Source organism: Acartia tonsa, chromosome 13 (genome assembly GCF_053477335.1).
Source record: "Acartia tonsa isolate MP-2025a chromosome 13, ASM5347733v1, whole genome shotgun sequence".
Classification (NCBI taxonomy): domain Eukaryota; kingdom Metazoa; phylum Arthropoda; class Copepoda; order Calanoida; family Acartiidae; genus Acartia; species Acartia tonsa.
This window is the reverse complement of record NC_137272.1, coordinates 28,480,737-28,501,489: the sequence shown is the minus strand read 5'-3', so window position 1 is coordinate 28,501,489 and position 20,753 is coordinate 28,480,737. Positions and strand designations below refer to the sequence as shown.

General features: G+C 40.2%; 2 protein-coding genes across 2 annotated transcripts; both read left to right on the top strand.

Annotated features, from left to right (window-relative positions):
* The first annotated feature begins 502 nt into the window (after nt 1-502).
* Nucleotides 503-18,473, top strand: LOC145304333 (transmembrane protein 135-like). Its single transcript, XM_080146199.1, has 18 exons — nt 503-598; nt 1,118-1,216; nt 2,432-2,493; nt 3,030-3,098; nt 3,590-3,716; nt 4,296-4,356; nt 4,704-4,794; nt 5,391-5,428; nt 5,897-5,937; nt 6,315-6,382; nt 6,669-6,753; nt 14,191-14,254; nt 14,733-14,809; nt 16,070-16,127; nt 16,468-16,534; nt 17,102-17,143; nt 17,570-17,654; nt 18,343-18,473. The coding sequence occupies exons 1-18, from the start codon at nt 548-550 to the stop codon at nt 18,400-18,402; spliced, it is 1,245 nt and encodes a 414-aa protein (XP_080002325.1). The 5' UTR covers nt 503-547; the 3' UTR covers nt 18,403-18,473.
* On the top strand, nt 11,960-13,857 carry LOC145304101 (uncharacterized). Its single transcript, XM_080145863.1, has 2 exons — nt 11,960-12,022; nt 12,102-13,857. The coding sequence occupies exon 2, from the start codon at nt 12,141-12,143 to the stop codon at nt 13,293-13,295; it is 1,155 nt and encodes a 384-aa protein (XP_080001989.1). The 5' UTR covers nt 11,960-12,022; nt 12,102-12,140; the 3' UTR covers nt 13,296-13,857.
* Nucleotides 18,474-20,753: the final 2,280 nt, after the last annotated feature.

Here is a 20,753-nt window from a genome sequence, read left to right as displayed (position 1 = left end):
ATGTTTACTACATTGTGATGTGTTGATAATTTAATTTTCAAGTAAATGATTTTTTTCTTAGAACTAATTTTGTTCTAAATTAGGTTACCATGATCCCTTTCCATTTTTGGTAAAAATTTCTTGATAAATCTGGTTTTTATTGCTTTTCAGCGAACCCTCTTAAATTGAATTAATTGCCCATTGTCCCCTCCCTTACTCCCTGGTTTTTTTTAGATTGCGTAAGAAGCATCTCTAAATATTCGATTCTCGCACTGAGAACAGATATACCACATAGTTTCATATTCGTTGGTTTAATTGATTTATTATTACTTAAATTTTACACCAGATTATCAAGTACTTTAATGAAGTGAAACTAGCAGTGGGCTAAAATTACGACCCCATCCAACCCTTTTACCCTTCTACTTAGTAACTTATTGGGATCGTTGTTATATTTATAAGGCTGTGTTTGCTATTAAATTTCATTAGAAATATCCAATTAATTTAGTTATTGTTATATAGTTTTAAGTTTCGCTTCTTATGGATACTGGCAACCTTATTTAGAAATACAATGGGCACTACAGAAAGTAAATTTAAACCTACCACTTTCTCTTGCTATGAGGTAATTCTTAAATAAAAGTAAAAGGATGTGTGTTGATGTGTCTGTGTACCAAAGGATCTCGCTAACCGCTTAACTGATATTATTCTTCGTTATAATGTAACTTCTCTTAGGTTTTTGGAAGGTTTATAACTATTTTAGGGTAAGTTACAACCAATCCCAAGAGATAAAATAAAAAAGCTGCATTCTTTTTAAATAGCATTCATTAGCAAGATTTGGTTCAGAGATACACCAAAATAAGAAATCGTGGTGTATCATCCTGACATCTAGAGGTTATCAAGATTATCTGTTTAGGTATGTAGTTGTGTTTAGTGCCCTAGGAAAATGGGGATAGATGTCGCCGCTGTTGGCCTACCTATTCTATTGACGTCATAGTAGAGGGAAAGAGAAAGGGAGGAGGAAAAGAAACCCCCAAGAAAATATGTGGGGTATAGGGTATTTCCTGACGTCAATAGAATAGGTAGGCCAAAATCAGTGACAAATATCCCCATTTTGCTAGGTCACTATAGACAGCTGCTTTAGGTATGCCATACATGGTCACCATACTGTACAGTAAGCGCTGTTGATGTTGGAATTGCTTGTGTCCTACAGAGTATCAAGATATATTCCACCATTTATTTGGTAAGCTGATAATTTAAAATGTCCGCCCGTCTGTCTGGTAGAAACATTATGGGGTAAACGTGATTTTGTTGGTTGCTATTCAAGATAGACGAATAAGATTTTGATTAAGTTTCCCTTTACTGAAGAGCAGGGTTTCGGATCCGGATCCGGATCCTTGGACTCAAAAAAAATGCGGAAAAAATGGAAAAATCTACCTAAATTTATATAAAATCTCAGACATTCTCTTGATGAGAGCCAATCTTTAAGGTTTAGGTTCAGACTTGAAAATTAAAAGTATTTTTGACTTTGAATTAAAGAATAGAATTTTTTTGAAAAATTTGGTGATTTTATTTTTTTTTGTCAAGGATCCGGATCCGCACTGACCAAATTTTGAGGATCCGGATCCGCATACAATCAATGCGGATCCGAAACCCTGCTGAAGAGTATCCAGTATATAGACTAAGCAATGAAAGACACTGAATATTTGCTCTGTAACTCTCTTTGTCTTTTGGCCCATCCACAATTTTTCGGTGCTTTGCTACTTATGGATGTTGTTAACCTTGTATACATTTGGCATATATATTAAACTCTGACTTTTAACAAATTGATTCTCTTTCGTTATAGCTTACCCAAGGGTGACAACATCCATATAAACGGCAAAGCTTTGAAATAAAATTGTAGAACAAACGAACATAAACAATTGTAGAGTGTCAAAACTTAATAAGCATGAATATTAATCTAAAGGTATACACAGTATTATAAACTTGCAACAAAATTAATAAATATAGGATTCAGTTTAAGGACTTAATTATAGAGATGCTTCGCTTAACATATTGTACCTTGTTGACCAAGAAATCAAGGTTCCAAAATCAGATAAATAGGATAATTATATTTTGAAATTTATAACTTTGAAATGAGGAATGAGAAACTGTCCCAATTTTGTATAACTTTAGCGGAACAAGTTCCAATTACGTCATATTTTTCTTTCCCGAAAAAGGGAGGGGGGGAAGAAAATCTCTTCAAAAGAGATGGGGAAAACCCCCCTTTTCTCCCATCTCTTTTTTCTTCCCCCCTTCCCTTTTTTTTCTTTCCCCCTTCTCTTTTTCGGGAAAGAAAAATATGACGTAATTGGAACTTGTTCCGCTAAAGTTATACAAAATTGGGACAGTTTCTCATTCCTCCTTATTATAAATGGCTTAGCTTTTTAAAAAGTTTATTATTTTTTCCTCATTTTAGGGTGGGGCAGTGATTAAAGGAAGAATACCAACAAAACAAGAAATTTATAAACTTTTCATGAGGTAAAGTAGTTGCTTCGCCCCTAGCCTCAAGGGGAGGGCGGGGAAGGTAGGAGCAACAGCCTAAAACCACCCCAAGACCTGTATAAAGCTTCCATAAAATGTACAACTAATTATGGCTAGTATTTTCCGAGATCTTTAGCTTCAGAAAACAGCCCTTACTTTTTAAACTGCGAACCAAAAAAATAGGCAAATCTGAATTTTCAGTATAGCAGCTTTATTATTCATTTTGGATAATTTTACTGTAAATATGAAATGTTACATGTTTTCACCGTTAATTTTTATTAATCAGCACGAACCTCGTAAAAGTGTCTAACTATGACGTCAGAAAAAAATAACAATTAACCAATGAGAGACCGCTATATATTTTACCATTGGTCAATTACAGTGAATACTGGATTCTCATTGGTTAATTGTTAATTTTTTCTGACGTCATAGTTAGACACTTTTACGAGGTTTAATCAGCACCAATGAAGTTCAAGATCTCAAAAACAGCATTTGAGGGAAATACTGTTTTTGATATAGATAATTATTTTTAGTATTCTGAGATCAACATGGTTTTTATCCTACAATGCTTTTGGATTTGTTGCTGCTCATTGTACAGTAAGGTACACTTTAATCTGGTTCTAGGGCAAACGTCGGAGTGGACAAACGCAGGAGTGTCCAAAATATTAAGTAAACTAAGTATTTCTATATATAGGTTAGGTTAAGATATGGTTGTTAAAAATTCCCCGGCAATGGATGATTTACGAAGCACTTGATTTTCTCGGCTGCTATATAAGATATAACTGGTCCTAAGTTTTTCCTCTTAATAACTCATAATGTCCATTGGTCTGTTTGACTGTATTGAATAGATTATCTTATTTTGGCAGTTTTACTCTTTTATGATGTTTTATGAAGAAGCTTGTAGTGTCTCCAAAAAATGTTTTAATGTTTGGACGAACTATGCGGATTGATGTCATTTCCCCTTCTAATATGACGTCAATCAGGATAGTTCTGCCAAGCATTGGAACATTTGTCCACTTTTTTGGAGATGCTTTTCAACGAAAATACAATCATATGTAAATTTACTACTTTGAATGTCGTCATCCTTGTTTAGAAAAATCCTGGGTTATTTCAACTTCCTGACCCTGTCCTTTGTTCCTGGTTGGCTGAGCAGTTTCGCCGCCATCTTGGTTGAGAAACCTTCCAGAAGAATCATGCTGGCCACATATGTTACTAATATCGTAAGTATTGTCCAGTATGGGATGGAGGGGACATTGGGCTGTTTATTACACTGGTCCCCAAAGTTTTATGATAACGTTTTCTTATTCGTTGGCTTAACAACTTTGAAGACTTTGATGAATTTTGATCAATTCATTCATTAAATTGAGTGTACAAATGTTTCAACCACTAACTTCAACTTTTAAGAGGGGTAATTTTGTGTATAGTCATTTGGGATGTACATCAATTTATTGGCTATTGTGTAATCCCTTTAAGTCTCTGAATATGGCTTCCACTGGATTAGAACTATCGTATTACAGAGAATTTTCCAAGAATGATTAAATGTATGTCATTAACTCAATACCAGTTTTGTTGTCCCGGGTTTTTGGCCCCTTGTTGCTTTAAAGACTGGAATTAATCTTTAATAAATTTTTATTGGGTTTACTTAACTTGAGGTCATTGAGAAAATTTTAGAAAAAATATTTTTTCGTGAATTTATTAAATGCTTTGTTGTATTCAAAGTTACACCTAATTACTGACTTATAAATTTAATTTTAAAGAATTTGTATTTGGATTGTCATTTTATAAATTGCATATTTTAGGCTTCTGAATCCCTCTATAACTCGCTGGTTCTCAACAAGATTATTCCTAAGATGAAATATTGTAAGTTTTTCTTTTTTAGACAGATTTATTAATATTTTAATAAATAAGTTTTAGTGTAGTCCCACAAACTTCCTGGCGAGCACAAAAACCTCTCACCTCTTATAAGTAAATAAATTAATAATAATTCTAGGGAGCCCTAACCCTGTGGGGCTTATATCTGCGGAGCTTTAACATTACAGGGCTAGCAAGTACCCTATATAACCTAACCATACTTACCTTACTTAAATTAAAACAAACAAAAAAATACCACAATAAATTTACAATTTTATTTTAAAAAAAAGGGGGGGGGGGGGATGCGAATTTGATGCTCAACTTAGAAGAAAAAGCTTACGTTTTTTCGTTTTCAGTGGATTTTGTTCTATTTGCTGTAAGTCTGCCCGGCTATTTTTACCTCTGCCAAAATTCAACCATGAAAGATCCTACCCTACACCTTTCAAGGTACTTTCTTTCTTTGAAAATTTCATATTTATAAAAAAATATTTGGATCATGGGAAGAAAACGAAGTTGCGGGTTTCGTCGTATTTTCACAGTAGCATTTCTCCTATTTATAGCCCCAGGGGGGGGGGGGGGGGCTCTAGCCCTACTACGGGGTATATTTTCTAACCCTGCGGGCAATCATGAACATTTACTTAACCTAAACTAACTTGAAATAACCTGTGCAAATACGATGAAACCCACAACTTCGTTTTCTTTCCATGACCTAAATTATTTTCTTATTTTAATAAACTTTAATTTTAGACTTTTTGAAATACTTGAGATTGACGTCATATTAGAAGGGAATTTGGCGTCAATCGGCATCCTTCGGCCAAACGTTGGAATATTTGTCAACTTTTTTTTAATTGGAGATTTTATTAGCTGCTTCTTTTTGGCTTAGATTAAAGAATCCTTAACTGACAGACAAAAAAATTTACTACATTAATACAGCAGGACAACAGGTGGTTTTGTAGCAAAGATTAAATGAGCATTGCCGACCAATCACCAGACTGAAAGACTAATATTGTTGTATTTTAATAATTAAATCTACAATGTTAAAGGTTGATTCTAAATGGGAAGAAACCAACAAACAGACCAAGTAATTTTCTGATTTTTACATTAGTTTTATTAAAGAGAAGTTCTTCTAAATTAGGGTCGGTCCGTACGTCCGCCGGTAACAGATAACTTTCATAGTTGATTCAGGCATGTTAAAATTTTTCTATCGATTTCAAACAATATAAGTATACAATTCCCTTGATTTTTGTAATATGGGCGAAGCATCTCTAAAATCAAACTCAATTATAGGGTTTTTTTTATAAAAAGATTGAAATTACGAACACAGTAATAGTGTCTGACTAATTATGACGTAACAAAAAAATTAGCCAATGAGAGGCCGTTATTGACCAATGGTAAAATTTATAGTGGCCTCTCATTGGCTAATTTTTTTTTTGTTACGTTATAATCAGTCAGACACTATTACTGTGTTCGAAATTACATTCTTAAAAATATAAATAAGTCATAAAAATTAATTCAATTCATGCTCAATTTTTTATTTGGATAATTTTAGATGAAGATACAAACAAAAATGAGCTCGCCATCATTTTAAAGGTAAATCAGTTTTGTCTTTAATATCTCAGAAACGGCAAAATAATTATATTTGTTCTGTAACAAAGCTATTCTATAAATTACTTGGTCTGTCCGTCCTTTAGTATGTAATGCTATGAGGAAAATTTAATTTCCCAACTGCTATTTTAGATATACTGCTGATTTTTTTTATTTGGTCCGTCAATCTGTCGTTCAAACTAAATACACATATCTATTTATTTATTGTTTTATGTTTTGCATTATTTATCATATTTCTCTCTTTCTTTACAATTTTATATGACCACTGAACATCTGCTCTATAACTCACTCTGTCTATATCCATTATTTTTTGTGCTTGGCTACTTATGGATGTTGTCATCCTTATTTTCTTTATATTTTAGGATACTATAAAACATTTTGTATTTGGAGTTTTTGGACAGTCAGCTTTGAACTTGTTAAAATCTTTCAGGTTTATCAATTTACATTTTTTCAAAAAATATGTCTAAAAAGGAAGGATGGAAGGAAGAGAGGAGAAGTGGGAAAGGAAACCCACAAAAAAGAGATGGATTTTTATGACGTCACACATGACACTTTAGGCTTTCTCTGTGTGTATGTATAGTTCTAAAAGTTTTGTGAGCATAGCATATAAAGTTTTTGATTTTTTTTCAAATCAGATGTCATTATGCAAACACTCCCCCCCCCCGTTTTGTGATCCTAGTTTTTACAAAAACACTGATATTTTTTTTAATATCCAGGTCTGGAAAACGAATTGTACAGCAAGGTTTTATGGCGCGCTTTAGTTTTGCAATGTTTGCTGCTTCTATTACGTTTATTTCAAGGGTAATTTTATTTGATTATTATGAAAATTATGAATAATACTGGTTGTTCATTGAGATATTTTAAATTGGTTTTCATAGTTGCATTGGGAGTTCCCTCGCATGGGTTTGCGCCCTGTAAATGTACCCAAGCTTCTAGTCCCTGCAGAAAACGCGTAAGATTTTCTGGTTTTCGTGCATTTTTGTTCTTTTTTCTAGACTTTTAATTTCGGCTGTGTTACTATGTGGTATTCGGCAACCGTGAGCCATGCCTATGGCACCCCTGACCGGGGTTCGGGGAAGGGCCAACGGCCCTCCCCCGAGTCCTGGGGAAGGGGTCTGCCGACCCCCTCCCTATGCCTAAAATTAATGATTGAATCTGACAGCCTTATTATGGTTAAGCTGCATTGTTAATTCCCCCCACCCTTCCCAGGGATGGGGGATCATTATTGCCCAAACTGACTATTGTATGTGTATTATATTGCTTTTATTTATGATTATTTATTCCTATCTGTGTAGTTATTGTTTGTTGTATATAGCTTTAGTAATCCTTAGACCTTCAATAAAGGAACAACTGAATAGATGCTGTTTGTTATTTAGTGATTGTTAGAGAAGCGTAGCTTCTCTATAGTAAGGTGTCCACGTCTGTTCACACTGCCGTAGTCAATTTGAACTCTGGTGTCTGCCATTTATCCTAGGTGGATACCACAACTTTTGGTGACAGCTGTGTGAGATTACGGCAAACCACAAGTGTAGAGCAGACGTGCAGCTGAGGCTAAGGTACTCCCAGCAGTGAAACTGGCAAAACTGACACAAGCAACCTGAATTACCCACCCTGGATAGCAAGGTCTAACTCTGCATCCGGCAGTTGTGGAAGTGAAACAGCGAAACTTGACGGAGAACCGCGAGAAGCGCCGACATCTAACGGAGAATTGAGCGCTCAAAGGGCTGAAACAGGCCTGCGGACTGGCTGAAACAGGCCAAATAAGTGCAAACGGCTGAAAATAGGCCAACATTTACTGCAAGAGATAGCAGGATCCGAACCAGCGGCGCTAGCAGGACGGGACATTCCCTGCCGCCATCAGCCGGATTCGGATACACGGCGCTGCAGGACGGGACATTCCCTGCCGCCGATAGACTGAAACAAGCCAAGGATTCGAACCAGCGGCGCCGCAGGACGGGACATTCCCTGCCGCCAACAGTCGGATTCGGATATACGGCGCTGTAGGACGGGACATTCCCTGCCGCCGATAGGCTGAAACACGCCAAATAGCTGCGGGCTGCGAGCCAACATACGAGTGTAGTGTACCAAAGCAGAGAAAACTACGTCAACTCCAAGTATCCTGAGAGGCTACAGCGCAGCCACCCATCTAGAAAAGCAGATATTATATCACATTGTAGGGATTACCACCCTAGTGTGATGGCTAAACAATAGATTTATGAGCAAGGATTGGCAAACAATTTGTTGTGTATTGTGATAAAACTAAAAATAGAACAGGCTTGGTAAGCAAATCTGTTATGTATTGTGAAAAGTCCAAAAATAGAATCTAGATGTAATATAACAATGCCTTGATAAACAATCTAACCACCCAAGCCTCCAGCACAACAAAATACACCCCTTATTCCAGAGGAAAGGGAGGGGCCCACTCTCCATTGAAGAAAATACAATCAAGGTGACATAACAATAAGCCTAGGATTAAGGAGAAAGGGCACCATTACCTCATCACACAGTTACCTCAAACCCACAGCACTCCCCCTTCCTCACAGGGGGAACGGATGGATTTACCCCGTCCCCTCACGGGCTTCCCCCCTCCTACCCACACTTGACTAAGTCCGCCCACGGTGTGGAGCTAGCAATCCGGGAAAATAGACCGCCATTTACGGGTCGCGCAACAGAGTTCGGGAAATATCATAAAATTCAACGGACAAAGCGGACCAATGAGAGAGCGAGTTGAGGGATAAGTGCGCGTTTTACCTGTGTGCGCGGATTTGACAGTGCGTAAGCGCGCTGCAAGGAAAGGAGATTTCACGCACACACACACACACAGGAGCGGAGCTACTCCATAGCATCTAACAGAGGTATTTTTAGAAAATAAAGAATTACAAGCTTCTCCCTCCTATCTATAGTGTGATAAAGGAAAACCAAATCAGTTCCTGACAGCAGTTTAGACCCTCAACAGCTATCTACCCCTACAAGCCTACTCTACAAACTCAGAATAAAACTAGTGACAAGTACATCTAAGTTATATCTTTGTAACTCAACTACCAACCTAGTGATAAACAGTGTTGGCTGCTAGGCTAGAAAGCCGCAAGTGATAAGCATTTATAGTATTGCCTTATAACTTTGTGTCCCGCCGCTGAACCGTTGACCCGATAGAGCAGCCGCAAGCGCCAGGAGGCGACCAAGCCCAAGGATGGCTCCAGGATGACCCCCAGCCGGCTCCAGCCGAGTACCGCAAGCTGATGCTGAGTAACCTGCCGGAGTATAGAGGGCCGCCCAAGCAATCTTGGAGCTCCCACATCCGCAGACTCGAGATGTCATGGGCGGCTTACCGCGTGCCGCCCCATGACACCCTCAACCGCCGCAACGCCCTTTTACTGTCACTAGTAGGGCAAGCAGCGGAAATGGCGTCTCATCTGTTTGGCGAGGCAGGCCAAGCCTTGACTTACGAACAAGTCAAGGCCGAGTGTGAAATGTTATTTCGTCCAGCCTTTGAATCCCAGACTTTGAAGCAAGCCTTCAGGGATTACAGGCAACACTCGACAGAACCTATACAAGCATACATATCCACAAAGTGTGCCTTGTATAGGGAGGCCTACAGCCATGAGGATCTCGAATTATTAATCGATGAATTAAATCGTGGCATTCGTAACGCTAATGTGAAACGTGAAATGATGAGTCATGAGATCGCCTCTGTACCTGAGTACACGAGGCGAGCCATGTTCACCGTCACAATGATTACCAAGCAGCTGAAGGAGGGTGTGTGCCTAGTGGACGCCACCGACGGGCTCACAGGATCAGCCAGCGTCCAGTTGCCCAACTACGACGAGTCGGAGCCAATGGAGATTGGCACCTTGGCTCCGGGTCTCCACCAGATGGGGAAAGTCGCCCCAGATGACAAGACTTCAGGCCGCTGTTACCGCTGCCAAGGGAGAGGCCACCGAGCCCGAGACTGTCCGACGCCTATGGAAGTCAGCCTGGAGGAGAGACGTACCCAGCCACGCCGTGACCGTCCTGCCAAGTGCCAGCGTTGCCACTATGCTGGCCATACGGCGGCCGAGTGCAGAGCTGACTGGGACCAGGTAGCCGGCCGGAGGCGCACTGCGGACAAGGGCGCTCCCCCAGGAAAGCCCAGCAGAGTAGCCAACATGGAAGGGAGCGCGCCCCCAGCACCACCGCAGCAAGCAGCCGCCCCCAACGCAGCGGGCCGAGCCGACGGAATGCCGCAGTTTGGAACCGTTCCAGCTAGGATCAACGTGCTGGGAGGCGCGGCTGAACCCAACCGGGTTGGCCTGGGCTTCAGCCTCAACCACCTGGGGCCGGAGTTTGTGCAGCCCAACAACATTGCTGAGCCAGAAGTTCTGAGGCCCCAGCCCTTTAGCCTAAACATGATGGGGCCTGCCCGACCGAGCCTACCCAGCAAGAGTGGAGAGGCGCTACCCAGCGCCACTGAGACGGTGTACGGGGAGGCCCTGGCGGCCGTTGAACGAGAGAGACAGGAGGCGCTAGCCAGCGCATCAGAGTCGATGTATGGGGCGCCACCCGGCGCCGCCACCTGCGATGACTGGGGGGTGCTATCCAGCGCCTCCCACCTGGTGCCTGGGGCGACAACCGTCGCCGCCACCGAGATACCTGGATCCTGGAACGAGCCAGCAGTCCCAGAGGAAGGGGTGACACCCGTCACCCCCAGCCAGCCAGCGCCACCAGCCTGTAGGGAGAGCCCAGCCATACACCATCCAGCGCCCCCTGCCAGCCGAGGGAACCCAGATGCCCAGCACCTCCAGTCGAGCCAGGATAAGTTAAATTTAACAAATGTATTGTATCCAAATTATTGTAAAAACCCAACCTTGCCTGTGCCTCATGCACCAGAGGCTGGGGAGATTGAAATTTGGGGATATAAGGACTTGCCTGTGCCACATGCACCTGAGTTCCTAGGGCAGGGGAGGGACGTGAGACAGGGCGAGCCTGTGCCACCCGCACTTCAGCCCCATGCCACTGGGCATGCCATGGACAGGGGAAGGGACCCCTTGGGGCTAGGGGAGCCGACACCCAGGCAGGCGCCAGTCGCCTGTCAGTCTGTCATTGGGGAGGGTATCGGGGTGCCCCGGACACACAAAGATAACGCTCAATGGAAATTTGTATCTAGCCAGGAGCAGCCCAGCCATGTCCAGCCCCAAGAAGCAGCCGTGACCCGAGCCGAAGGTCCCCAGCCGCGTGCGAGAGGCAGATGGCTGTCTGGTAGTTTTTCACACTGGTGGATGGTCCTGTGGGGACTACTGCTGGCAGCCGTGTGGCCTACAACTAGCTACGTCCTGGTAGGGTGGGACTGTGCCAACCCCACCCACGTCACAGCCTACAATAAGGAAAAGATGTGTAGCACGGAACCGCTACACCAGGAGGTGCCCCTGGGCCATGAAGTACATGTCCTGCAGCAAGTCAAGATTAGAGAAACAACAGGATACAGTTGCCAGCTCACCGTGTCCCAGTGGACATTCAGGTGTGGGGTATGGGGTCATCTCAAGGTGACCTCGGTCCCCACCCTCATGAGGCCAACCAAGATTGATCCAGAAACGTGCCGAGACCTGGCCAGGAACCGAGTCTACACGCTGCCAGGCAAGACCCAGCCACTGACGTTCCAGCTGAACCACCCCCTGTTCTTCACCCTCGACATGGTGGGCGCCTTGGTCAACAGCCCAGAGGGGGTGGGTTGTGAAGGGGAGGACGTCCACTTCGAGGGCCAGCTGTACCGCAATGAATTAGTGCTCCAGGAACGACGGCTGCTGGTCAAGGAAGAGACCTACGTAGTAGAGGATGGACGGGTGGAGTCCCAATCTGACCACCTGACCCTAGAATGTCCCCATTCTGAGCTGTCTTGCATCACTGGGGAAGCAACCTACGTGTGGGACCACCTGGGGAGAGATTGCCCCTTGAGGCTGATCCGCAGCCTCCAGCCTAGCCTAGTGATGGATGCGTTCCTGGTTGACCATCAAGCTCAGTTCTTCATCAACATGACCACCCCCACCTCAATAGTGAACTGCGACTTTGAGGCCCATGCCACCAACCACCCAGCATTGTTCGTGGCAGCTGACCCGGCCGCGGCAGCGCTACCCAGAGTGTCGGCCAGGGACGTTGATGTCCCCCTGCAGGCCCAGATACATGCAGGCTACATTGGATTTACCCTGGAGACACGCATGAAAAGCACAGCGGCAGAAGAAGTAGCGGCCAATTGCTGGAAGCTCCAGCAACTAGACCCGGCCCACCCGGTGCGTGTCCAGGGGAGCACGTTCTCGGTGCTGAGGGGAGATGTCCTGCTCCAGCTTACCTGCCAACGCAACAAATACATTGTCCGTGAAAGCAAGGAATGTTGGGACAAAGTACCAGTGGAACCCACAGGATTTGTAGACGCCGTGACACGGGTGTATAGCGGCCACGCCACCAAGATTCCCTGCTCCTCCACCTACCCCCTGACTGTGCACGCGGAGGAAGGCTGGATAGAGCTAACCCCCGCACCTAAGAAGAGGCCACCCCCGCTGGATACGCCCAAGCAGCTGCTGACAGAACCCTTGGATGACTTTAGTTCAGGTGGCTTGTATTCGCAGGCTGAGTTGAACGACTGGCAGCAACTGCTGGCGTTCCCAGCGTATAAAAGCACCATGCTGACCGGCCTGTCCTATGGCTCATGCGTTCAGCAAGGTAGCTGTTCGGCCACAGGAGACCATGGGATCGTGTCCTACAATATCGACCGACTGGCGGAGGAAGGAGAGGCCGCCCTGGATGTCTGGGCTGGGTTCAGACAAGCTATCCACGAGTGGGGAGATGGCGCAGCCATACTGTGTTTGCTGTTGTTGATCCTCAAACTGCTGGGGGATCTGACCATCATTTCCCTGGCAGCCGCACAAGGAGGTGTACGGGCCGCCATGAATGCGATGTCACAAGTGTTCCTGTACCATCCAACCTTGTACAGGAAGGCCTTGGCCAGAGCCCGGCTCACCCATGCCAAGTCCCGGGACTTTTCAGTAGACTGGGATGCCATTCCCATCGGCCGGGAAGCCGCCGAGGAAATGGTGTCCATGCAATCAGCCGATAGCGGGCATGACCGCCCAGGTAGGCCTGGACCGCCCTCTGGAAGACCCCGCGGCCCCTCGGGAGGCCAGGCTGCCGCTCAGACGGTCAACTTGGCAGCCAGTGCCCCAGCCGCTGCCAACAACAACCAGAATGCCCCGCTGCTGACCGGCCCCGCAGCAGCTGTGCCCCACGCCAACCTGACACCTGCCGGCGCCGAGCTACGTGTCCAACCAAAACCAGCCTCTACCTTCTACCCCACGTTGGGAGCCCATCAGCCCTGAAAATCACCACTAGGATTCCATTGAATCATTATCATTTGTACATATCTTAGCCCTAAGGAGCGGGCCGAAGGCCTCAACCACTGTCGGAAGTCTGGCAGGGAGGCTCCCTCCCAGCCTTCCGAGGGGAGAGTTGTGGTATTCGGCAACCGTGAGCCATGCCTATGGCACCCCTGACCGGGGTTCGGGGAAGGGCCAACGGCCCTCCCCCGAGTCCTGGGGAAGGGGTCTGCCGACCCCCTCCCTATGCCTAAAATTAATGATTGAATCTGACAGCCTTATTATGGTTAAGCTGCATTGTTAATTCCCCCCACCCTTCCCAGGGATGGGGGATCATTATTGCCCAAACTGACTATTGTATGTGTATTATATTGCTTTTATTTATGATTATTTATTCCTATCTGTGTAGTTATTGTTTGTTGTATATAGCTTTAGTAATCCTTAGACCTTCAATAAAGGAACAACTGAATAGATGCTGTTTGTTATTTAGTGATTGTTAGAGAAGCGTAGCTTCTCTATAGTAAGGTGTCCACGTCTGTTCACACTGCCGTAGTCAATTTGAACTCTGGTGTCTGCCATTTATCCTAGGTGGATACCACAACTACACGAACAGAGACTGTATATAGCAGCCTTTGCCTTTTAAAGTTATTTTGAGAAAACAAGAAATCACCTATTTAAGATTTATGGCCTAATTTGTTGAAAATAATGGTTAATTTATATCAAGGATATACAATTATTTTTTATTTACTAAATACATGCTGTTTCTAAACTATAACTAACTCAACTTAACCTAAACCAATCTGAAACGGTTTTGTGCAATTTTAAGTTCACAAAAATGTTGCTAGTCTAAAATTATCTTCTTTATAAAAAATCCTTAAATATATAACATCGGTTTCAGATGACAAAATACATTCTGAAGAAAACTACGGGAGATGAAAAACAGTGGCATTCTGCGCTAGCAGGTTAGAAGATATTTTCATAGGCAAAGCTACCCTATAGTATAGGTAATTTCGGAAGCGTGTCTCGTAATCACGTGGACCTTCATGGATAAAAATTGACGATAAACTAATAAATACGATGATAAAATTAAACATCTTATTTAGAGGGTGATGAATTATTCAGATATCTTGTAAAACAGAGTGTTTAGTAAAATTAAAAACATCATAATCAAAACTAAAAAAATAAATATATAGCTTCCTATAAAAGGTTAACAGTTAATGGAAGATCAATCGCAATAGAAATAAAAATCTTATTACATGACTTTTCGATTACTGTAATTTATAGTTCTCTATTGTGATCTTTATCCCCTTCCTCTATGTCATCTATGCTTTTCGGAGAAGCCTCACATATATCTTAGATTGGTTTTATGCTACTTTTTTTCTCTTTACAGTAAAGACCCGAGAAGTGAAAGGCGCTAACATACAAAACTCTTGATTTTAGGTTTGATAAGCAGCCCAAGCTATTTCTTATTTAGAAGTAGAGATGCTGCCTTCTATCTCTTCTGGAAACTTGCTGAGGTTAACATAACAGTAACAGGATGTTTGTTTGTCTCGTGTGGGTCTGCTGAAGGATCTCGCTAGCTGATGAACCGATATGGTTCTCCTTTGCTGTTAAGCAAAAGCGTCTCGAAATTACTAAAAAATGTCTTATTTTCAACAATCCTTAAATATAATAATATTCAGAGATTTTAAGGGATAAGACAATGAATGATGAATTGATCAACATTCCCAATAAAGAGGAACAAAATTATTCCTTTTGTAGGTTAAAATGATTGGTTAAAGGTTTGAACACTTCTGATTTGGAACTAACTGATTCAAATTGACTAAATGCCCCCAAAGTTCTTTAGCTCACGAGATGAATAAAATGGTTATACAACATTGGAGTAATTTACTGTCCAATATCCCCTCCCTCCCTGACTTATACACCAGTTTTATGCAGGGTTCGGAAGCCGCGCCTCAGCCGCGCATAAGCCTCAGTTTTAAACCTGCTTGTGAGCAGAAAAAGAAATTTCAGAAAGAAGGATTGTCTGCTAAAGAGCAGTTTTATACATCCAGCTGAATTTTATAGTGATAGAATGAAGATTTCACTGAGGCTTACACGCGGCTTACGCGCGGCTTCCGAACCCTGGTTTTATGTGTTTATATCAAATACATTACTAAAGTCAGACTGTCAAAAGCTTGTTTTAAAAACTTACCCTAGGCTCTAGACCTTGTTATATACTAGTGGCTTCGCCTCTAGCCTCCTTAATCAAGTTGGAGGTTTCAGCCCCCCCCCCCCCTACCCTTAAAAAAAACTTTTCTTTTACTGGTAGGTAATTTTTTCTAGGGGCCATATATCCAATAGCAGGGGGTGGGAGACATTTCCACTTTTAATAGCTTCAAACATGCCTTAGACAGAAACTTGCCTGAATGATTTGGAACCATTTTTCCAGCTATGTACGAGATCTAAGCGATCATATAGATAGACATTTTATAACTTCATTATATTAGGACCAGGGCGGGAGGGTACATTGGACTGAAAATTACACTGGTATCCAAAGTTTTATAACCACGGTATCTTATTCGTTAGTAAAAAACTTTGGGTACTTTATTGAATTTAAATCAATTGGTTCCAAACTATTAGTTTCCAAATTTTCAACCCCAGTAATTTTAATTTTCAGAAAGATATTTTTGTACATCATTATTTTGGGTGTGTACTGTGTATAGATTGAATGTCCATTGTCTTACCCCTTAATATCCCTTATGTAGGGTAAATTAAACCATTATTTTTAACCTTAGATATATGTAAGAAAGTTAAATGGAGAGGGACTGTTGCTAACCATTCCTCTTTTCACAGGTATTGTATATTTAGTGATTTATAGACAATATCTGTAAAAGATTTGATATTTATTGTGTTCATAGACTGTTATTAGGCTGATTTGATTATAGTATCAATCCAGACCTTTTGAACTAAGAACCATTTTTAAGTCAACACTATATATCCCTCCCCCTAATTAAAAAAAAAACACATTTACAGCCCTGAGCGGAAAACGCTATCCCCTGCGGGTTCCTATTAATACTGGGCACATCTCTCATATATAACCTGAAAGAAGCTTTAAAAAAACACTCTAAAGCTCTGAAAAAATTATCAAACTTTAAATTTATAAGGTTTCGTGATTTTTCTAATTTATTTTTAGAGATTTTGTATGCGACCTCTACTGGAATGTTGTTCTACTTCGGAATGTTGGAACCTCATAGTCTAAAGTAAATATATCTTTCTTTTTCATTATCCTATTATTTGTACTAAAGGATCTCGGTAACCGTTTAACCTAAATTGTTATCCTTTCCAATGAAGGTTATTTTAGGTTAATAAAACATCTAAAATTCGCCCCTAAATAATATCTTATACCTACAAAGAAATTAATTCGAAAGAAATCATGAAGCCTATATATTATTTTCAGTTGTCTCCGGGGGTCATAACCTAGTAGAATTGGCGACCTTTACATCTACCCCCTATTTTGATTTTTTTTTATTTATTTCGCTTATTGGTTATACCTTATTCCTGGGTTTCGTCAGATCAAAAACTGTTTTCAGACTAATTAAAAGTAAAATATTTCCTTTGAGTCCTTAAAAGTTTCACTTTATTCATAATCATTTTGATCTGCAATACATTTCGTATTTTTCATTCCTTTTTAGTAGCGAGGCTACTCTATAATTTGAAATGTCCATCTGTCCATCTGTTCGTATCTGTTCTTTTGGGGGAAAACGTGATTTTTTATAATATTTTTCACTTCTACATGTTTTTTTGCAATATTTTACTTGTTTTTTTAGAAAATCCTATTTGGACTTCTTGAACAAGATAACAGGAGACAAGTAAGATTAAGAATTGGTTAGCAACGCAGCTACTCTGTAAGAAGGTTAGGTTCATATGTCTGACGATGCAGAAATCAATGATGATTTCATGCAGGAATTTACACAATTTCCTTATATATTTTTTTAATTAAAGAGGAGAGTCAGAGAAATCTACCGTTATACGAAGCATTTTTTAATTTATGTATTAGAGTAAAGCAATAGAGGGAGAAGGTGTTAAATAACTGTACCCTAAAGACCCTGTACTGACTTTCAATTGGGTATTTCAAATCAACCAATAGCATGGGGAACATTAATACAGCCAAGTCGCTGAAAAAGAGCAGAAAGCAATTTGCTAGCAGACGAAAAAGGTCCCCAACAGGGGGATCCTGATAGTTGTCTGGTTATTCATCTAAATTTATAGATTTATTCTTTATGTATTGTTTTAAGAATTTTAGCTGTTAACCATGGACTTATAGATGAATTATATGGATCTAAAACTGGTCTTGTCTATAACTATAAACCTACTTATCAGGTAGATAATAGTTATGCATTACATCGCATAATAGACAGCTTTCCCTGTATATAAAAACAAAATAATTAAATAAAAACCAGTTTTGTTTGTCTCAAGAGGACGAAGGCCCGGGCTAACAAAACTTCTTAATCTTATGATTTTTATTTTAAAATTTCTGTAATGATTTTTCAGTATAGTTGAGAAACGATTCTAATCCAGCGGATATTAATTGGTTTCGAAGTCATACTGCAAATAAACATAATAAAAGACATATTATACATCCTTATAATAAAGTAACAGGATCTCTGTCTTTTTTTTCAGTTTATCAAAGGATCTCGCAAACCGATACTGCTCTCGTTTACAGTGTAGCTTCTCGTATGTTCTGGGAAGGTTCATTGCTATTTTTTATACTACACCATCTACATCTGTAGTGGCAAAAAAAATTTTTTTGAACAGCTGATCTTAACATAGATTGAAAACAATTTACGTGCCCCTAGAGGCCTCTAGGGGCGTAACCGCTAGTTTAAAGATAAATTTAAGAATACATTATAAAGTAAAAATAAATCGGTTTTTGTAGATGCTGAAATAAATGAAAAAATAGATTGTTGACATAATAAATCCTAGTTACAAACAGATCGAGTTCGGTTCTGTGCTCGCAAAGTACTTTGAAGAAAAGCACCTAAAAACTCATCAACAAATTCTGTTTCAGAGCCAGTTTATTTCTGATGAACTAAGAAGTCATATACCAAAAGTTGGAAATGTTGTTTAGAATTAAATGTGATCATTTGTAATATACATTTTTTTGGTTAAGTCACTAATTTTTAAATAAAACTTTTAAAAATCTCTTTTTTATAACGCTAAACATTGGTATTCATATTATTAAACAAGGATGGCAACATAAATAAGTAGAAAAGCACAAAAAGTCATGGATGGGATTATGGAACCAATCCATGAATTTCATGACTTTAGCAAAAACACTTAAGTTATGGGGAAAATGTGAAAAAAAATATAAATAGCCAAAAACCTGCTAAAAAGTAGTCCGGCCGCCATTGATATTTTATAGTTAATTAAGCTCCTTAATGATGGAAATATTGACTAAAATGATATTATGTGAAATGAGGCAATTTCTTCTTTTTTAATCAAAATAGGTTAAAACCATAACAAGCTCAAAAAGTAATCTTATTTTGATTCAAATTCCTAACTAAAACGAACAAATCACTACATTGATGATAGTTATTTCTCGCATCTTTTTATAAACAGCTTTTCTCGGATATGAAAAAAATACGTACAGTTTTTTAGTTCTGAGATGCCGAAGGCATTGAGCCTTGTTGAAAGCAACATTTTTAAAATGAATGTGCGGACTTTCTGGCAACGATTATTAAGTTGCTGAGCTTTCTAAATCGTATCTAATTGGATTCATGGTGCAAAGTTTGAAAGACAAATCTAACATGTCTAAATTTACAAAAAGAGCTAAGCGTCTGACGGACAGACGGATCTACCCTAATTATAGAAATCTTCGCTTTTGAAAATAAACCATTAATAAAAGAAAAAAAACTGTCTATTAGCCAGGCTGAAGAAAATTTAGTATTAAGAAGCTTTTTATTACCAGAGAGAGTGGGGACAATGGGCTGTTTATTACACTAGTCCACAAAGTTTTATGGTAACATTTTCTTATTCGTTGGCTTAACAACTTTTGGGGCTTATGTTCAATTTATTAAGATGATCATTCAACCACTAATTTCAATCGACGAAGCCCATTTTGTTCCGAATTTGTATCACTTTTGAAAAGTGCGACTCCAGTTACGTCATATTTTTCTTTCCCGAAAAAGGGAAGGGGGGAAGAAAATCTCTTCAAAAGAGATGGGGAAAACCCCCTTTTCTCTCATCTCTTTTTTCTTCCCCCCTTCCCTTTTTTTTCTTTCCCCCTTCCCCTTTTCGGGAAAGAAAAATATGACGTAACTGGAGTCGCACTTTTCAAAAGTGATACAAATTCGGAACAAAATGGGCTTCGTCATTTCAATCTACTGAAGTGGTAATTCCATTGAGGATGTACATTAATTTATCGGCCATTGTCTTATCACTTTAGATCCCTGTATATAACAGACAGTAAATGTGTCCTGAGGAGGAAATAAATGGACTTCATTTATGCACTTTATATCATATCCTTATAATAAAGTAACAGGATGTTTGTGTGTTTGTGTGTTTGTCTGTACCGAAGGATCTCGCTAACCGCTGAACCGATCGGGTTCTCCTTAACAGGGTAGCTTCTCATAAGTCCCGGGAAGGTTTATAACTATTTTCTTGGGTGGTGAGACACCCCCAACCCCCCCCAAAAAATGAAAAATCTCCCCCCCCCCAAAAATTTTTTTTTTTAATTTTTTTAACTAATATTAAAAATGTTAAATATTAAAATATAAAAAAAAAAAAATTTCCCCCCCCCTAAATTCTTTGTTTACTTTTTTCTTTTAAAATCTAAAATAAGAAATTTAATTATTAAATTCGACTCTCTCCTCAAGTGCCCTTAGAGGCCTCTAGGGGCGTAGCCGCTAGTTATATTATATTATAGTAATCAATCTATACATTTTCAATACAAACATTATAATTCCTAGACAGTTAAATAATTTTTTCCTTTGACAATTTAGAAAAATTATTTTAATTTGTAAAATTACTAGCGGCTTCGCCCCTAGCCTCTAGGGGCTTTGCTCTTAAAGGTTTGATCAATTTTTCGTATTTAAGATTTTAAAAGAAAAAGTAAAAAAAGTTTTTTTGGGGTAAATTTTTTTTTGGATGGAGGGGGGTTAGTCGACCTCCCTTTTTTAATTTTTATTTTAACAGGTTCAGTAGGTATATTCTCTGAAGATTAGAGCCCAATCGGTTCAGTAGTTACTGACGAACGGACAGACGGACAGATATCGTTCTACTTTGTATTATGAATGAGTTATGGAATAATTTATTTAAATTTCATTATACAAATTGTAGCTGTAAGGAACTGACTAATACAATATTTACTGGCGCTACTAAACAAAGTATTTGTTACTTTAGGTCAGGTTAGGTTAGTTAATATTGGGTACTGTGTAGCCTTGAAGGGTTTTTAGCCTCCCGCAGAGATTAAGTATAGTG